General features: G+C 38.5%; 1 protein-coding gene and 1 long non-coding RNA gene across 3 annotated transcripts in view; one reads left to right on the forward strand and one right to left on the reverse strand.

Moving 5' to 3' along the window:
* LOC133540463 (uncharacterized) overlaps positions 1–9405 on the reverse strand; it is a 31221-nt gene extending 21816 nt beyond the window's left edge. The window contains exons 1-2 of the long non-coding RNA XR_009803640.1: positions 9190–9405; positions 8989–9107 (exon numbers count right to left, since the gene is read on the reverse strand). This is a non-coding gene — a long non-coding RNA (uncharacterized LOC133540463). The remainder of the gene's footprint in view (positions 1–8988; positions 9108–9189) is intronic.
* Positions 1–18212, forward strand: part of mindy4 (MINDY lysine 48 deubiquitinase 4) — a 36242-nt gene extending 18030 nt beyond the window's left edge. For both annotated transcript variants that reach the window (XM_061883078.1, XM_061883079.1), the window contains exons 9-18: positions 1904–1983; positions 2151–2252; positions 4293–4356; positions 7354–7419; positions 7508–7575; positions 7649–7712; positions 9015–9176; positions 14618–14798; positions 17747–17825; positions 17891–18212. In XM_061883078.1, coding sequence (XP_061739062.1) covers positions 1904–1983; positions 2151–2252; positions 4293–4356; positions 7354–7419; positions 7508–7575; positions 7649–7712; positions 9015–9176; positions 14618–14798; positions 17747–17825; positions 17891–17939 — 915 coding nt within the window. In that variant the 3' untranslated portion in view covers positions 17940–18212. The remainder of the gene's footprint in view (positions 1–1903; positions 1984–2150; positions 2253–4292; positions 4357–7353; positions 7420–7507; positions 7576–7648; positions 7713–9014; positions 9177–14617; positions 14799–17746; positions 17826–17890) is intronic.
* The last annotated feature ends 417 nt before the right edge of the window (positions 18213–18629 follow it).

Here is an 18629-nt window from a genome sequence, read left to right on the forward strand (position 1 = left end):
TTCACTTATTATAATCCCTCAGCTATCAAGGCAGAAAGGAAATGTGAACACAAGCTTGGAAAAAAATGTAACTATGTAAACAAAATATTAAAATCACATGAAACACTTAAGAATAACCTCTTAAAATAAATGAATATGTAAGAAATGATTCATAAAGTGTATAAAAATACTGACAAAATGTAAAAAGAGAAACCAGAGAAGAACTATTTTCTAAACATCCTCCAATAAGCACACAACTTCTATTTTACTAAAGTCAATTACAAAAGGTAAACATGCTACTCATTGCACTTTTGCATATTTTAATTCTTATTCATATTTTTATTCCAACTCTTCAAATGTTTCTTGGAATTATTCTTAAAATTATTTTATATTTCCTAAAATTATTCTCACATTTTTTCATAAATGTTTTAAAATTCTAAAGTTGTTTTTTAAAATTAAATTTTTCAAATTGTTCTTATAATTATTCTTTAAATTTATAAAATTATACTTTTTTAAAAAAACTTTTGTTACTAACGCTCAGGCAGTTTAGTTCGGTCGGTAGAGTGGCCGGGCCAGCAACTTGAGGGTTGCAGGTTCGATTCCCGCTTCTGCCAGCCTAGTCACTGCCGTTGTGTCCTTGGGCAAGACACTTTACCCACCTGCTCCCACTGCCACCCACACTGGTTTAAATGTAACTTAGATATTGGGTTTCACTATGTAAAGCGCTTTGAGTCACTTGAGAAAAGCGCTATATAAATATAATTCACTTATTATAATCCCTCAGCTATCAAGGCAGAAAGGAAATGTGAACACAAGCTTGGAAAAAAAATCTAACTATGTAAACAAAATATTAAAATCACATGAAACACTTAACAATAACCTCTTAAAATAAAGAAATATGTAAGAAATGATTCATAAAGTGCATAAAAATAGTGACAAAATGTAAAAAGAGAAACCTGAGAAGAACTATTTTCTAAACATCCTCCAATAAGCACACAACTATTTTACTAAAGTCAATTACAAAAGGTAAACATGCTACTCATTGCACTTTTGCATATTTTAATTCATATTCATATTTTTATTCCAACTCTTCAAATGTTTCTTGGAATTATTCTTAAAATTATTTTATATTTCCTAAAATTATTCTCACATTTTTTCATAAATGTTTTAAAATTCTAAAATTGTTTTTTAAATTTAATTTTTCAAATTGTTCTTATAATTATTCTTTAAATTTATAAAATTATACTTTTTAAAAAAAACTTTTGTTACTAACGCTCAGGCAGTTTGGTTCGGTCGGTAGAGTGGCCGTGCCAGCAATTTGAGGGTTGCAGGTTCGATTCCCGCTTCTGCCAACCTAGTCACTGCCGTTGTGTCCTTGGGCAAGACACTTTACCCACCTGCTCCCAGTGCCACCCACACTGCTTTGAATGGAACTTAGATATCGGGTTTCACTATGTAAAGCGCTTTGAGTCACTGGAGAAAAAGCGCTATATAAATATAATTCACATCACTACTCAGTGCGAGCAGCTACACAACAGCTAAGCACACAATGGCACACAAGCTAGACATAGTTAATAATCACTGAACAATATAAAAGGTGACATTTGTCAACATAAACAAGTATCAAACAATTATAGTTTTGTATTACTTCCACATACAAAGTGTCCAAGGCAGAAGCGTATCCAGTAACAAACGTGTCCGCATCATTCAGCTTACGGAGTCATCAGCCTAACACACAATTACCACTCCATTTTAACTTCAAGATAGTTAGTGTTTTTTATTCCCACCATTGTTGGCTCATTTTACTTGATCCAACAAAATGATCAAAACGTATGGTTCCTGTTGATATGGTATCAGTATGGTCCTATTTTCATGTTCCCTGCGTCGTCTGCTGTGGTTTTCCTGAGTAATATTTCATTCCCAGGGAGGTCCTTGTGGCGTGCTGGCATGCATCCAGGCCTTCGTGTTAAAGAAGCTTCTCTTTGAACAGCCTGACAGTGGCCAGTATGTTGATCCTTTAATCCTCACTTTGCATCATCACACTGCATTTATGGATCGTGTCGGTCACATGACTTCCTGCGCTAACGCCACAATAAGTCTCAGCTTGGTCGCCACTTGACCCGCGGCCTTAGCCGCACCAAGACCCCAACAGACCTGCACTTTGTTCCCAGGGCTTTAAGGCCGACCAATGCAGCCAGACGCCAAAGTCTGACTTCAGCTGTGACTGAAGTCCTGTGGAGGGCGGGCCAGGAAACACGCGCCACTCTGGCAATGTGAGACGCTGCTCTACTCTACTCCATTTTTACTGTACTATGCTGGTTTTGACTCTACTGTAGGGCCCTAGTGTGTGATTGTGAGTGTGAATGTTGTCTATCTGTGTTGGCGACTTGTCCAGGGTGTACCCCGCCTTCCGCCCGAATGCAGCTGAGATAGGCTCCAACAACCCCCACGACCCCAAACAAACAAGCGGTAGAAAATGGATGGATGGATGTATTCTACTATACTGCTTTTTTACTCTACTGTACTGTTTTTTGCTCTACTGTACTCTACACCAGTATGACGTTTGTTTACTGTACTCTACTTGTTTTTGACTACTCTACTGTACTGGTTTTTACTATACTGGTTTTTACTCTACTACACTGGTGTTTTACTCTACTGTACTCTACTATACTGCTTTTTACTCTACTGTACTGGTTTTTACTCTACTATACTGCTTTTTACTCACTCTACTGTACTATACTGCTTTTTACTCTACGGTACTGGTTTTTACTCTACTACACTGCTTTTTTACTCTACTCTACTGCTTTTTACTCCATTGTACTCTACTATACTGCTTTTTACTCCACTGTACTGGTTTTTACTCTACTATACTGCTTTTTACTCACTCTACTGTACTCTACTACACTGCTTTTTTACTCTACTATACTGCTTTTAAATCTACAGTAATTGTTTGTACTCTACTATACTGCTTTTTACTGACTACTGTACTCTACTATACTTCTTTTTACTCTACTGTACTGTTCTTTACTCTACTATACTGGTTTTTACTCCATTGTACTCTACTATACTGGTTTTACGCACTCTACTGCACTCTACTATACTGCTTTTTACTCTACTATACTGGTTTTTACTCTACTGTACTGTACTCTAGTATGCTGGTTTGTTTAATATACTGTACTCTACTGTACTGTACTGTTTTTTACTCTACTGTACTCTACTATACTGTTTTTACTCTACTGTACTGGTTTTTACTCTACTGTACTGTAGTATGCTGGGTGTTTTACTGTACTTTACTAATTTTTACTCTACTGTACTGCTTTTACTGTACTGTACTTTTACTCTACTACCCTGGTTTTTACTTTACTGTACTATAGCACACTTGTTTTGACTTTACTATACTCTATTATACTGTTTTTTACTCTACTGTACTCTAGTATACTGTTTTTACTCTACTGTACTCCAGTATAGTTTTATTACTCTACTGTATCTAGTATGCTGTTCTTTACTGTACTCTAGTATACTGTTTTACTCTACTGTACTCTAGTATACTGTTTTTACTCTACTGTACTCCTGAATAGTTGTATTACTCTACTGTATCTAGTATACTGTTCTTGATGTACTCTAGTATACTGTTTTACTCTACTGTTCTCTAATATACGGTTTTATTACTTTAGTCTAGTATACTATTGTATTACTATACTCTAGTTTACTGTTGTATTACTACACTGTTCTCTAGTATACTGTTGTATTACTATACTCTAGTTTACTGTTGTATTACTACACTGTTCTCTAGTATACTGTTGTATTACTATACTGTACTCAAATATACTGATTATTACTCGACTCTAGTAAACTGTTGTATTACTATACTATTCTCTAGTATACTGTTTTATTACTATACTGTACTCTATACTGTTTTATTACTCTAGTATACTGTTGTATTACTACACTGTTCTCTAGTATACTGTTGTATTACGATACTATTCTTTAGTATACTGTTGTATTACTATACTGTACTCTAGTATACTGTTGTATTACTATACTATTCTCTAGTATACTGTTGAATTACTATACTCTAGTAAACTGTTGTATTACTATACTGTTCTCTAAGATACTGTTGTATTACTATACTGTTCTCTAGTATATTGTTTTATTACTCTAGTACACTGTTGTATTACTACACTGTTCTCTAGTATACTGTTGTATTACTATACTGTACTCTAGTATACTGTTGTATTACTAAACTGTTCTCTAGTATACTGGTTTTACTGTACTGTACCTGGACCGTACTGATATTGTGGTTTTTCCACCAGAAACACTGGAAGAAATGTTTTCACTCCCAGTGGACACTTCAGGTCTGCAGGAGTTCTGGAAAAGGTACGTCAGCGGCCACGGCACGATACGTATCATCAAAGTACTGTTGGAGTCTTTGATAATACTCGAGTAAAACCCTAGGGGCCCCGCTTTGAAATTTGCGGCTTGTAAACATGTTTGTCTGGATTAATACTTCTATACCTTGTGTGAAATGATGATTGTATTTGACATTAAAATGCTCCTAAAAGGTTATTTTGCAATTCTAATAATGTTCAAATAATAACAGTATTGTGTTGCTAATAGCTAGCTGGCAACTACTGGGCTAATCGCCACCTGACAACTAACGCGTTAATCGCTAGTTGATAATGAGCGCACTGATTGATAACTAATTGCTAGATTTCAGCTAGAGCGCTAATCGCTAGCTAACAATTAGCATGTAAAAATCGCTAGCTGACAACTAGCCCGCTAGCTGGCAACTGACGCGTTAATTGCTATTTGTCAACTAGAGCGCTAATCGTTAGCTGGTAATTAGTGCTCTAATCACTAGCTGGCTGGCAACTAGAGTGCTCAGTGTTAGCTGGTAATTACAGCGCTAATTTTTAGCTGGTGTAAAGTGATGTGCCGACCGTTAGCTGGCAACTGATGTGCCAATCGCGAGTTGACGGCCAGAGCGCTAATCGCTAGCTGAAAGCCAGAGCACTAATTGCCAACTAACAACTAGCACGCTAATTATTAGCTGGGAACCATAGCTCACCGTCATCTAGTGCGCTAATTGTTAGCTGGCAACTAACATGCTAATTGCTAGGTAGCTTGAATTCTTTCATGAATGTAATATTATTACTCATTCATGATATGTTATTCTTTCACATTTATTGTTCATGTGTATTTAAAGTCATTTACGGGAAAATTCACAGCCCCCGTGCAGTACCTCTATGGACCACCTGTTGAAGACTTTTGGTCTTAAGAATGTTAAAAGGGAATTGATACTATCTTTTGGACAATGTTAGTCAATCGGATCAATGACTTTTACAATTTCTTTGATTCAAAAGCACAGCATTTAGCTATATGCCACAATCCAAACAACCTTCCCTAGTCACGGTGCAAAAAGAAAAAAATGCAACATGGTCACACATAACCTGCTCACTGAATTTTGTGAATATTATAAAAAAACGCCCAAACACCATAAAAAAAATCAAAATTACACCCATTACAATGCATGATGGGAACAATATTAAACATTCTCTCCCCGACCCCGACGTAAACAAGTTGAAAAACTTATTGGGGTGTTACCATTTAGTGGTCAATTGTATGGAATTTTTACTGAACTGTGCAATCTACTAATAAAAGTATAAATCAATCAATCAATCAATCCACATTTATCCATGTTTGACACATTTTAGCCGCTTGATTGCAAAAATTTAAGAAGGTCGTCAGGGAAGTAAACAAGGTAGGAATCAAACGTTCGCATACTCTTAATATCCAATTATATTAATTATATATCCATGAATAATTTCTACATTAACCAGGCCGGGGGTTCACTTTATAACACTTGCCAACCAGAAGTAGTGAAGTGTGCACGAGAGACACAACCAACAAAAATATCGATACTGTAGTAAGAGATAATGGAATATTGTTTTACAAGTAGTGTAGATGTGTAAGAACTCAGAATAAAAAAATAAAAATATTCTCTGCATTTGACCCATCATCCGCGGGGAGGTGAGGGGAGCAGTGAGCAGCAGCGGTGGCCGTGCCCGCGAATCTTTTTTGGTGATTTAAACCCAACTCCAACCCTTGATGCTGTGTGCCAAGCAGGGAGGTAATGACTCCCATTTTTATAGTCTTTGGTATGACTCGGCTGGGGTTTGAACTCACAACCTATCGATCTAAGGGCGGACACGCTAACCACTAGGCCAGGGGTCGGGAACCTTTTTGGCTGAGAGAGCCAAAAATTTTAAAATGTATTTCCGTAAGAGTCATATAATATATTTTTTTAACACTGAACACAACTAAACGCGTGCATTTTTAAGTAAGACCAACATTTCTAGAGTATAATAGGTCTCTTATTCTTTGTGATAACATTGTTGTTCTGAAGCTAACTGTGGAGGGGGGCGTGGCCCGCGGGCCTGCAGCGAACTGGGGTGTGCCAGGACCGGCCTCAAAATCAGCGAGAGCTGCGTAGATGGCCCACCTGAGCCTTGTTATCTAATCAGCTGTCGCTCTGTTATAAGCAGCAGCCAGGAGGAGAGACGGGGTTGGGGCTGGAGCCAGAGCGCGAGCGAGAACGAAAGAGAAAAATACAATTGCTGGAAAGCAACTGAGAGACTTATTGAAAAATAAAACAATAGTGTAACCCTGAAACAGGCTCTCATTTCGGTGCTTGGTGGTCTGAAGAAACCCCAGGAGGACAAGCCCCACACTAACCAATTATATATAAATAACTTAACGCAACTTCTTGAACAGGTGCGGTAGTAAACGGATGGATGGACTAAAAGTGCATGAGAATGTTTTATGTTGTGAACATTATTTTTAACACTTATTACAGGTGGAATTATTCATTACTTATCATGTTAAGCAATGTCAGCTCAGATTTATCCGAGAGCCAGATGCAGTCACATCTGGCTCACGAGCCATAGGTTCCCTACACTGAGCAGATGAATCACCCGAAGATTAAACATTGACAACTACATTTCAGTTCAATAGTCACGTTTATATTCCAGATCATGTCCAAAGTTCATATGAGAAGGTCAGAAAAATAGGTTGTAGTTTCAAACTAAAAAGAATACTCAAAATTGCAATGTATCAATTCTCCTGTGGTATAAATGTCCAAGTAAATCAATCAATTGTTTACTTATATAGCCCTAAATCACAAGTGTCTCAAAGGGCTGCACAAGCCACAACGGTATCCTCGGTTCAGAGCCCACATAAGGGCAAAGAAAAACTCACAACCCAGTGGGACGTCAATGTGAATGACTATGAGAAACCTTGAAGTAAAACTGTTGCCTTGTCAAGAACATTTCCACACATCATCATGTTCTGAGTTAGAGCGTGTTGTCTGTCCAGATCGCGTGTTTGACGGTGGACAGCATGAAGGACCTGCAGTTGCTTGTGGAGCAGCATATCGAGCAGGTCAGAGAAACCCTACGTCTGTCTCCTTCAGTCTCATATCTGTTTTCAAATGTGCCGCACCCTTTTTTTTTTTTTTTTTTTTACACAGTTTGAGACGGGCGAGCTTGGGTGTCTCCTGCTGACCGTGTCGGCTGTTCTCTCTCGATCCACTGACAAGTACGTCAACACTAACCTCTCGCTGTAAAAGTCCAACAATAACCCAACTTTTCTGTGTTCTTTTTTTGCTCAGAGTGAGAGAGGATATGGACGTGGCCACCAACTCTCTCATCGGAGCTTACGGCTACTGCACTCAGGTTAGTAGTGAATGTTCTGATTTAGCTCATTCTTTTGATCACAACCTGACTGTTCTGATTATTTTAGGTATTTTTATCTATCAGTTTATGCATAGGACAGCAGTCTGAAGGGATGGTTTTGTATCCTTAAGTATTCAGGGCCCCCCTAACCATCACCAGTGTTTCTAATGCAGCGCCCGTAAGGACCAGATGAGTCGCCCGCTGGCCTGTTCTAAAAATAGCTCAAATAGTAGCACTTACCAGTAAGCTGCCTCTTATATTTTAAATTGTATTTATTTACTAGCAAGCTGGTCTCGATTTGCTTGACATTTTTAATTCCAGAGAGACAAAACTCAAATAGAATTTGAAAATACAAGAAAATATTTTAAAGACTTGGTCTTCACTTGTTTGAATAAATTCCTTTATTTTTTTTACTTTGCTTCTTATAACTTTCAGAAAGACAATTTTAGAGAAAAAATACAACCTTAGAAATGATTTTAGGATTTTTAAACACATACCTTTTTACCTTTTAAATTCCTTCCTCTTTCCTGACAATTTAAATCAATGTTCAAGTAAATTATTTATTTTTTATTGTAAAGAATAATAAATATGTTTAAATTTTTCATTTTAGCTTCTGTTTTTTCGACTAAGAATGTTTGTGAAATATTTCTTTTAACTTATGATTAAAATTAAAAAACTATTATTCTGACAAATCTAGAAAATCTGTAGAATCAAATTTAAATCTTTTTTCAAAGTCTTTTTAATTCTTTTAAAATTTTTGTTCTGGAAAATCTAGAAGAAATAATGATTTGTCTTTGTTAGAAATATAGCTTGGTCCAATTTGTTATAAATGCTAACAAAATGTAGATTGGATTTTAACCTATTTAAAACATATCAACATTTTAAAATTAATATTAATCAGGAAAAATTACTAATGATGTTCCATAAATTCTTTTTTGAATGTTTTCAAAAAGATTCAAATTAGCTAGTTTTTCCCTTCTTTTTTTTCGAAATTGAAGACAAACTGTTTCAAAATTAAATTTTCATTTTTTTCCTGTTTTGTCCTCTTTTCCCGGGAATTGGTACCGTATCAGTTAAAATGTAAACAGTAGCCGTTCCCAGTCGAGACAACTTACATAAATGACCACGGCAATATTCTCTCTTATTTAATTGTGACTTGCAACCACTGAGATTAGACCTTCCTTTTTGGCCATTTTAAGTCGCAGCATTGCGCTAACAACGCTAAAGAGTTAAAACGCGAACCCTTTTTTTTTTTTAAATGCCGGTGCTAAAGTACCTTTTTGTCCTGGTGTCGTTTACCAGGAGCTGGTCAACCTGCTGCTGGTGGGCCGAGCGGTCTCCAACGTCTTCGACGGCGACGTGGAGTTGGACAGCGGCGATGGCGACTCCACCCTGCTGAAGGGCATCCGAGGTCATTGCAACGTTGGCCTGCTGTCCTCGTTTGAACATTACAACATCGTCAAGGTGAGACACTTACCAAGATGTCCCAGGTTTCAAAACACACTTCCAACTTAAGTTTCTCCAAAAATAGCTTTTTTTCAAGAAGATCTTCTTTCCATGCACATCCAAGGTGACAAACAGCATACAGAGCTATAAACAAACAACTAAGGCTCAAGTGTTGTGTTAGAAGTGCTTTAAAACTGTCTCTCAGCCCCACATTTGTCCAATCAGCCTCACCTGTGCACCCAATAGCCTCTCCTCACAGGTGCTGTTAATGATGACATCACTTGCAATATATCAACACATATTTTCATGACAATTTCAAAAATAAATAATATATGCAGTAATAGAATAACACATTTTGAATTGATTTGAAATATTTACTTCAAACCTGCACAGTACAACTAAACACAGGATTTTTTTTTTTTTACATTTTGGCAGAGATATTTATGCAAGGCTTGAAAAGGGGTTGGATGAAGCAGCTGCTTATATCCCAACCCCTCTCACTCATTCCACATTTAACAAACAATATAATACAATAACAATACTCTACAAATAAAAACAAGAAAAACTCTTGTACTTTTACTATGAGACAAGACAAGACTAGACAAAACACACACACACTCATACTCACACACACACTCACACACACACAGGGCTAGTGGTTAGAGTGTCCGCCTTAAGAACGGTAGGTCGTGAGTTCAAATCCCGGCTGAGTCATACCAAAGACTATAAAAATGGACCCATTACCTCCCTGCTTGGCACTCAGCATTAAGGGTTGGAATTGGGGGTTAAATCACCATAAATGATTCCCAGGCGCGGCACCGCTGCTGCTCACTACTCTCCTCAACTCCCAGGGGGTGATCAAGGGTGAAGTGAAGTGAAGTGAATTATATTTATATAGCGCTTTTCTCAAATGACTCAAAGCGCTTTACATAGTGACACCCAATATCTAAGTTACATTTAAACCAGTGTGGGTGGCACTGGGAGCAGGTGGGTAAAGTGTCTTGCCCAAAGACACAACGGCAGTAACCAGGATGGCACAAGCGGGAATCGAACCTGCAACCCTCAAGTTGCTGGCGCGGCCACTCTACCAACCCAGCTATGATGGGTCAAATGCAGAGAATAATTTCGACACATCTAAATTGTAGATGATACTACAATCATCTATATCTAGTATGTGTGTGAGAATTATTGGTACTTTAACTTTCACACACACACACACACACACACACACACACACACACACACACACACACACACACACACACACACACACACACACACTGGGCCCCAACACTCTCTGCTGAGGGCATCACTCTCTTTCCTCCCCGTACTTCTTTTTTAAACAGTGTTTTAAATTGAATTATGCTAGAACACATACATACATACATACATATATATATATATATGTATATATATATATATATATATATATATATATATATATATATATATATATATATATATACATAAATAACACAAACATGGCTGCCACAAGCATCCATCCATCCATCTTCTTCCGCTTGATTTATGTCGGGTCGCGGGGGTAGCAGCCTAAGCAGAGAAGCCTAGACTTCCCTCTCCCCAGCTACTTCGTCCAGCTCTTTTTGGGGGATCCAGAGGCGTTCCCAGGCCAGCAGGGAGACATACTCTTCCCAACGTGTCCTAAATACCTCCCCAGGGAGGCGTTCGGATGGCATCCTGAGCAGATGCCCGAACCACCTCATCTGGCTCCTCTCCATGTGGAGGAGCAGCAGCTTTACTTTGAGCTTCCCCCGGATGGCAGAGCTTCTCACCCTATCTCTAAGGGAGAGACCCAAACTCATTTGGGCCGCTTGTACCCGTGATCTTGTCCTTTCGGTCATGACCCAAAGCTCATGACCATAGGTGAGGATGGGAACTTAGATCGACCGGTAATTTGAGAGCTTTGCCTTCCGGCTCAGCTCCTTCTTCACCACAATGGATCTATACAGCGTCCGCATTACTGAAGATGCCGCACCGATCCGCCTGTCGATCTCACGATCCACTCTTCCCCCACTCGTGAACAAGACTCTGAGGTACTTTAACTCCTCTACTTGGGGCAGGGTCTCCTCCCCAACCCGGAAATGGCACTCCACCCTTTTCGGACAAGAACCATGGACTCGGACTTGGAGGTGCTGATTCTCATCCCAGTCGCTTCACACTCGGCTGCGAACCGATCCAGTGAGAGCTGAAGATCCTGGCCAGATGAAGCCATCAGGACCACATCATCTGCAAAAAGCAGAGACCTAATCCTGCAGCCACCAAACAGGATCCCCTGAGCCGGAAGGCAAAGCTCTCAATTTACCGGTCGATCTACGTTCCCATCCTCATCAATGGTCATGATCTTAGAGTTATGACCGAAAGGACAAGATCACGGGTACAAGCGGCCCAAATGAGTTTGGGTCTCTCCCTTAGAGATAGGGTGAGAAGCTCTGTCATCCGAGAGGAACTCAAAGTAAAGCCGCTGCTCCTCCACATGGAGAGGAGCCAGATAAGGTGGTTCGGGCATCTGGTCAGGATGCCACCCGAACGCCTCTCTAGAGAGGTGTTTAGGGCACGTCCAACCGGTAGGAGGCCACGGGGAACACCCAGGACACGTTGGGAAGACTATGTGTCCCTGGGAACGCCTCAGGATCCCCCGGGAAGAGCTGGACGAAGTGGCTGGGGAGAGGGAAGTCTGGGCTTCCTTGCTTAGGCTGCTGCCCCCGCGACCCGACCTTGGATAAGCTGAAGAAGATGGATGTATGGATATTTTCATAATGTAAGAAAAGCCGGACTATGGACAGCGCTGCGTTAAATGAATATAATATAGATATAAATATTAAAATGAGTAACTAGAACATACTTGCCAACCCTCCCGATTTTTCTGGGAAACTCACAAATTTCAGTGGCCGCCCTGAAAATCTCCCGAGGCAACCATTCTCCCGAATTTCTTCCGATTTCCACTCAGACAAACAATACTGGGGGCGACTGCCTTTAGCGTCCTCTCTCACCTGAAAAGAAGACTATTATATATGTCCCTGTTATCAATAGGTTTATCTATAACCCATAAAATAGGCAGCCAAGGAGCTATTTTCTCAGCCTATGTTTATTCCAGCTAGCACGTTAATACACCAGATTCCCATCATGTATTGCTTCAAAACTACGGCAAGTATTAATGTCCAAAAACATAACAGAGATGGAGCAGAAGAACGAAAAAGAGACATGGCGACAACGAATAAGAAGAAGTACGCTTGCAAGTTCCAAAATGGTCGGAAAAAAATAATTTCAGTTCATCCAGGTCAGCTCGAAGGGGAAGACTTCAATAGACTTCTCCATTGAACACGATAGCCGAACGGATATACTCATTCATGAACGGATTATTTATACAAGAAATAATTACCGTATTTCCTTGAATTGCCGCCGGGTATATAGTCTGCACCTGCCTAGAATTACTGCCGGGTCAAACTCGTTTCGCAAAATAATTAAATGGTAAAATGGTAAATGGGTTGCATTTGTATAGCGCTTTTCTACCTTCAAGGTACTCAAAGCGCTTTGACACTACTTCCACATTCACCCATTCACCCATTCACACACACTGATGGAGGGAGCTGCCATGCAAGGCGCCAACCAGCACCTATCAGGAGCAAGGGTGAAGTGTCTTGCTCAAGGACCCAACGAGGTTGGTACTAGGTGGGGATTTAACCAGGGACGGTAATGCTTAGCATTACCGCCGGCTCAGAATTAACGCCGGGTCAAACTCGTTTCGCAAAATATTATTTTTATTAGCGCATGTCTAGAATTTCCGCCGGGTCAAACTCGTTTCGCCAAATAATTAGCATATGCCTAGAATTTCCACCGGGTCAAACTCGTCACGTCACGAGTGACACTTCACCTGTCATCATTTTCAAAATGGAGGAGGCTGATTTCCATAATTTAAAATGGCACAAAGGGAAGAAGATTAAGAGCTATTCAGTAGGATTTAAGGTCCAAGCTACTGAATATGCTAAAAAGAACAGTAAGCAGCTATGTTTTATTAATATACCGTAGCTGCGTGTGTCAAATATGAGTCTTTAAATGACTCCCGCCTCCTGGTGGTAGAGGGCGCTAGTGATCCTTCTTGCGACTACTCAGCTGCAGAATAAGTGACAAGAAGCAGCTAAAGTGAGCAGCGATAGTTTATTTGTTCCTCTCGCTTGCACTTTTAACATGGAGGATTACATATCTAAAATAAAACAGTTTTCTAAACTGGACTTTCAATCGAAGCTGGAGGTAATAAAAAAAGATCTCCATCGAGACAGAGAGACTTTTAAAACCGAACAAAGATAAGGAAGACTTCTTTAAACAAGTTATCGATGCTTTTGATCAGAAGGAGCTGCGCATGGACTTCATTTATAAGTAAATGTAAGACCATTATAACTTTTTTTTTTATTAAATGTGCTTTTCATGATGGTATCCTTACATCACACTCAAATTTATAAGCGCAGGCCTAAATTTACCTTTGGTAAACGCCCGAGTGAGAAGAGGTTTTAAAATAATTAGCGCATGTCTAGAATTTCCGCCGGGTCAAACTCGTTTCGCCAAATAATTAGCATATGCCTAGAATTTCCACCGGGTCAAACTCGTCACGTCACGAGTGACACTTCACCTGTCGTCATTTTCAAAATGGAGGAGGATGATTTCCATAATTCGAAATCGCACAAAGGGAAGAAGATTAAGAGCTATTCAATAGGATTTAAGGTCCAAGCTATTGAATATGCTAAAAAGAACAGTAAGCAGCTATGTTTTATTAATATACCGTAGCTGCGTGTGTCAAATATGAGTCATTAAATGACTCCCGCCTCCTGGTGGTAGAGGGCGCTAGTGATCCTTCTTGCGACTACTCGGCAGCAGAAGAAGTGACAACAAGCAGCAAGAGTGAGCAGCGATCGTTTATTTTTTCCTTTTAACATGGAGGATTACATATCTAAAATAAAACAGTTTTCTAAACTGGACTTTCAATCGAAGCAGGAGGTAATAAAAAAAGATCTCCTTCGAGACAGAGAGACTTTTAAAACTGAAGAAAGATGAGGAAGACTTCTATAAACAAGTTATGGATGCTTTTGATCAGAAGGAGCTGCGCATGGACTTCATTTATAAATAAAGGTAAGACCATTATAACTTTTTTTTATTAAATGTGCTTTTCATGATGGTATCCTTACATCACACTCAAATTTATAAGCGCAGGCCTAAATTTACCTGTGGTAAACGCCCGAGTGAGAAGAGGTTTTAAAATAATTAGCGCATGGCTTTGGTAAACGCCGGAGTGAGAAGACGTTTTAAATTAATTAGCGCCCCGGCGTCAATTCGAGGAAATACGGTATATAGACCCCCAACCTCCGATCTCCCTAAGTCGGAGGTCTCGAGGTTGGCAAGTATGAACTCGAGAAATGTCTTATGTGTCTGTTGTATTTGTGTTTCAGGTTGGAGACTATCTGAAGAACCCTCTTTTCCCCATCTGGGTGGTGTGCAGCGAAAGCCACTTCAGTGTCCTGTTTGGCTTGCAGCAAGAACTGCTGACCAATCAGGACAAAGGCCTGGACTTGGACTTGTACTACTACGACGGACTGGCCAATCAGCAGGAGGAGATCCGCCTCACAGTCTGTGTGTAACCTCTTTCATTTCATCCATCTGTGACATACCCTATTTTTCCGGACGATAGACCACAGCGGTATATAAGCCACACCCACTACATTTTACAAGAACAACACATTTCCATGTATTAGCCGCAGATATATACGTCGTGAAATGACTTATTTAGTAAATGTTTATTGACATACCTTATTTGTTTCCAAACGGTGTCTTATTGAGTCTGTTTAGCTGATTGGAGAGCTAGCTTGCGCAGCTATTGGGTCCATGACCATGACTACTGTTTTGTTTGATCAGCCGTTTTACTGCAGAGTTACCATCCCATGTGTGATGTCCGTAGGAGTGTTTAATGTAATCAAGCGAGCGTTGTTAGCATCAGCTAGTATGCTAACATATTTAGGAGTGTCTGTCTTAGTATTATTAAGTTACAATGACATTCTTTTTGTATTGTTTCAGTTTCACAAACTCCTCAGTAAATTCACCAAAACGTCACCGTGGAGATATTGAGTCTGTTTAGCATATTGGAGAGCTAGCGTTGCGCAGCTAGCGGGTCCATGACCTATGTTTTGTTTGATCAACCGTTTTACTGCCTTGTTACAGACACTGTTTAACAATTAAGGTATTTAAATAAACTTTTACAGACTATTTATGTGTAAACAACCAATTTCAAAAGGTATATATACCTGACACTTATAGTCCAGTGCGACTAATATATGGAAAATAAAACATTTGCAGAATATTTGTGTGTAAACAACTAATTTCAAAATGTATATATACCTGACACTTATAGTCCAGTGCGACTAATATATGGAAAATAAAACATTTGCAGAATATTTGTGTGTAAACAACTAATTTCAAAATGTATATATACCTGACACTTATAGTCCAGTGGGACTAATATACGGAAAATAAACATTTACAGAATATTTATGTGTAAACAACTAATTTCAAAATGTATATATACCTGACATTTATAGTCCAGTGTGACTAATACATGGAAAATAAAACATTTACAGAATATTTATGTGTAAACAACTAATTTCAAAATTTATATAATCTGCCACTTATTGTCCAGTGGGACTATCCATCCATCCATCCATTTTCTACCGCTTATTCCCTTTTGGGGTCGCGGGGGGCGCTGGCGCCTATCTCAGCTACAATCGGGCGGAAGGCGGGGTACACCCTGGACAAGTCGCCACCTCATCGCAGGGCCAACACAGATAGACAGACAACATTCACACTCACATTCACACACTAGGGCCAATTTAGTGTTGCCAATCAACCTATCCCCAGGTGCATGTCTTTGGAAGTGGGAGGAAGCCGGAGTACCCGGAGGGAACCCACGCATTCACGGGGAGAACATGCAAACTCCACACAGAAAGATCCCGAGCCTGGATTTGAACCCATATGGAAAATAAACATTTACAGAATATTTATGTGTAAACAACTTATTTCAAAATATATATACCCGACACTTATAGTCCAGTGCGACTAATATATGGAAAATAAACATTTACAGAATATTTATGTGTAAACAACTAATTTCACAAAGTATATATACCAGACACTTATAGTCCAGTGTGACTAATATATGGAAAATAAACATTTACAGAATATTTATGTGTAAACAACTAATTTCACAATGTATATATCTGTCACATATTAGTCTGGTGCGACTACTATATGGAAAATAAACGTTTACAGAATATTTATGTGTAAACAACTCATTTCAAAATGTATATATCCGACACTTATAGTCCAGTGCGACTAATATATGGAAAATAAACATTTACAGAATATTTATGTGTAAACAACTCATTTCACAATGTTTATATCTGTCACATATTAGTCCGGTGCGACTACTATATGGAAAATAAACATTTACAGAATATTTATGTGTACACAACCAATTTCAAAAGGTATATATCTGACACTTATAGTCCAGTGCGACTAATATATGGAAAATAAACATTTACAGAATATTTATGTGTAAACAACTTATTTCAAAATATATATACCCGACACTTATAGTCCAGTGCGACTAATATATGGAAAATAAACATTTACAGAATATTTATGTGTAAACAACTAATTTCACAAAGTATATATACCAGACACTTATAGTCCAGTGTGACTAATATATGGAAAATAAACATTTACAGAATATTTATGTGTAAACAACTAATTTCACAATGTATATATCTGTCACATATTAGTCTGGTGCGACTACTATATGGAAAATAAACGTTTACAGAATATTTATGTGTAAACAACTCATTTCAAAATGTATATATCCGACACTTATAGTCCAGTGCGACTAATATATGGAAAATAAACATTTACAGAATATTTATGTGTAAACAACTAATTTCACAATGTTTATATCTGTCACATATTAGTCCGGTGCGACTACTATATGGAAAATAAACATTTACAGAATATTTATGTGTACACAACCAATTTCAAAAGGTATATATCTGACACTTATAGTCCAGTGCGACTAATATATGGAAAATAAACATTTACAGAATATTTATGTGTAAACAACCAATTTCAAAAGGTATATATCTGACACTTATAGTCCAGTGCGACTAATATCTGGAAAATAAACATTTACAGAATATTTATGTGTAAACAACTAATTTCACAAAGTATATATACCAGACACTTATAGTCCAGTGCGACTAATATATGGAAAATAAACATTTACAGAATATTTATGTGTAAACAACTAATTTCACAATGTATATATCTGCCACATATTAGTCCAGTGTGACTAATATGTAGAACAATTAATTTTTTTCTAATATTTAGTAGCTGCGACTTATATACCGGTGCGTCCTATAGTCCAGAAAATAGGGTCATACGTGGACACAGGTGTGTTTTAATACGATTTCATTAGTTTTCCCCCACATTATTTGACCAAAAGTCAATGTTTATGAAACATGGGTGTGTTGTTGCAGCGGTGGGTAAATCCTCCCTGAGCGGTCAACATGCGGACCCTGATCTGATCCCTTCTTTGGAACTTTGCATCCGGACTAGGTGAGTGCTAGTCCCGCTGACGTGCAAACACCAATGATGACTTATTTAATGTTTGTTTGTGTCAGGTGGAAAGATGCCTTTGTGGACTGGAATGACACAGAACCCATTCTCTGACTCCTTTGGATTAATTGGTTTAATATTTTTTTAACGTCACTTGCAGCTAAATGTTCGATACCATTCCTATTCCTGGGGTAGTGAATCAATTCAGAATCGATGGCGGGTTCAACCCAATTATCGATTCTTGCAATGTATTACTTAGTATAAAAGTTATAATGAAACCTTTTCAAAACAGCTTACTGGTTAGAAAAGCTCCTTCTGGTTGCACGGAGATGGCCTGAAAAATCTTTTTAAAAATGGATTTTATGAAAATAAATTAACTAACATTAACTTGTCACTATATATATATATATATATATATATAAATGATAAATGGGTTGTACTTGTATAGCGCTTTTCTACCTTCAAGGTACTCAAAGCGCTTTGACACTACTTCCACATTTACCCATTCACACACACATTCACACACTGATGGAGGGAGCTGCCATGCAAGGCGCCAACCAGCACCCATCAGGAGCAAGGGTGAAGTGTCTTGCTCAGGACACAACGGACGTGACGAGGTTGGTTCTAGGTGGGATTTGAACCAGTGACCCTCGGGTTGCGTTCGGCCACTCTCCCACTGCACCACGCCGTCCATATACAATATATGTATATATATACATATATATATATATACAATATATATATATATACAATATATACAATATATAATATACAATATACAATATATATATATATATATAGTGA

The sequence above is a fragment of the Nerophis ophidion genome, linkage group LG22 (genome assembly GCF_033978795.1).
Source record: "Nerophis ophidion isolate RoL-2023_Sa linkage group LG22, RoL_Noph_v1.0, whole genome shotgun sequence".
Classification (NCBI taxonomy): domain Eukaryota; kingdom Metazoa; phylum Chordata; class Actinopteri; order Syngnathiformes; family Syngnathidae; genus Nerophis; species Nerophis ophidion.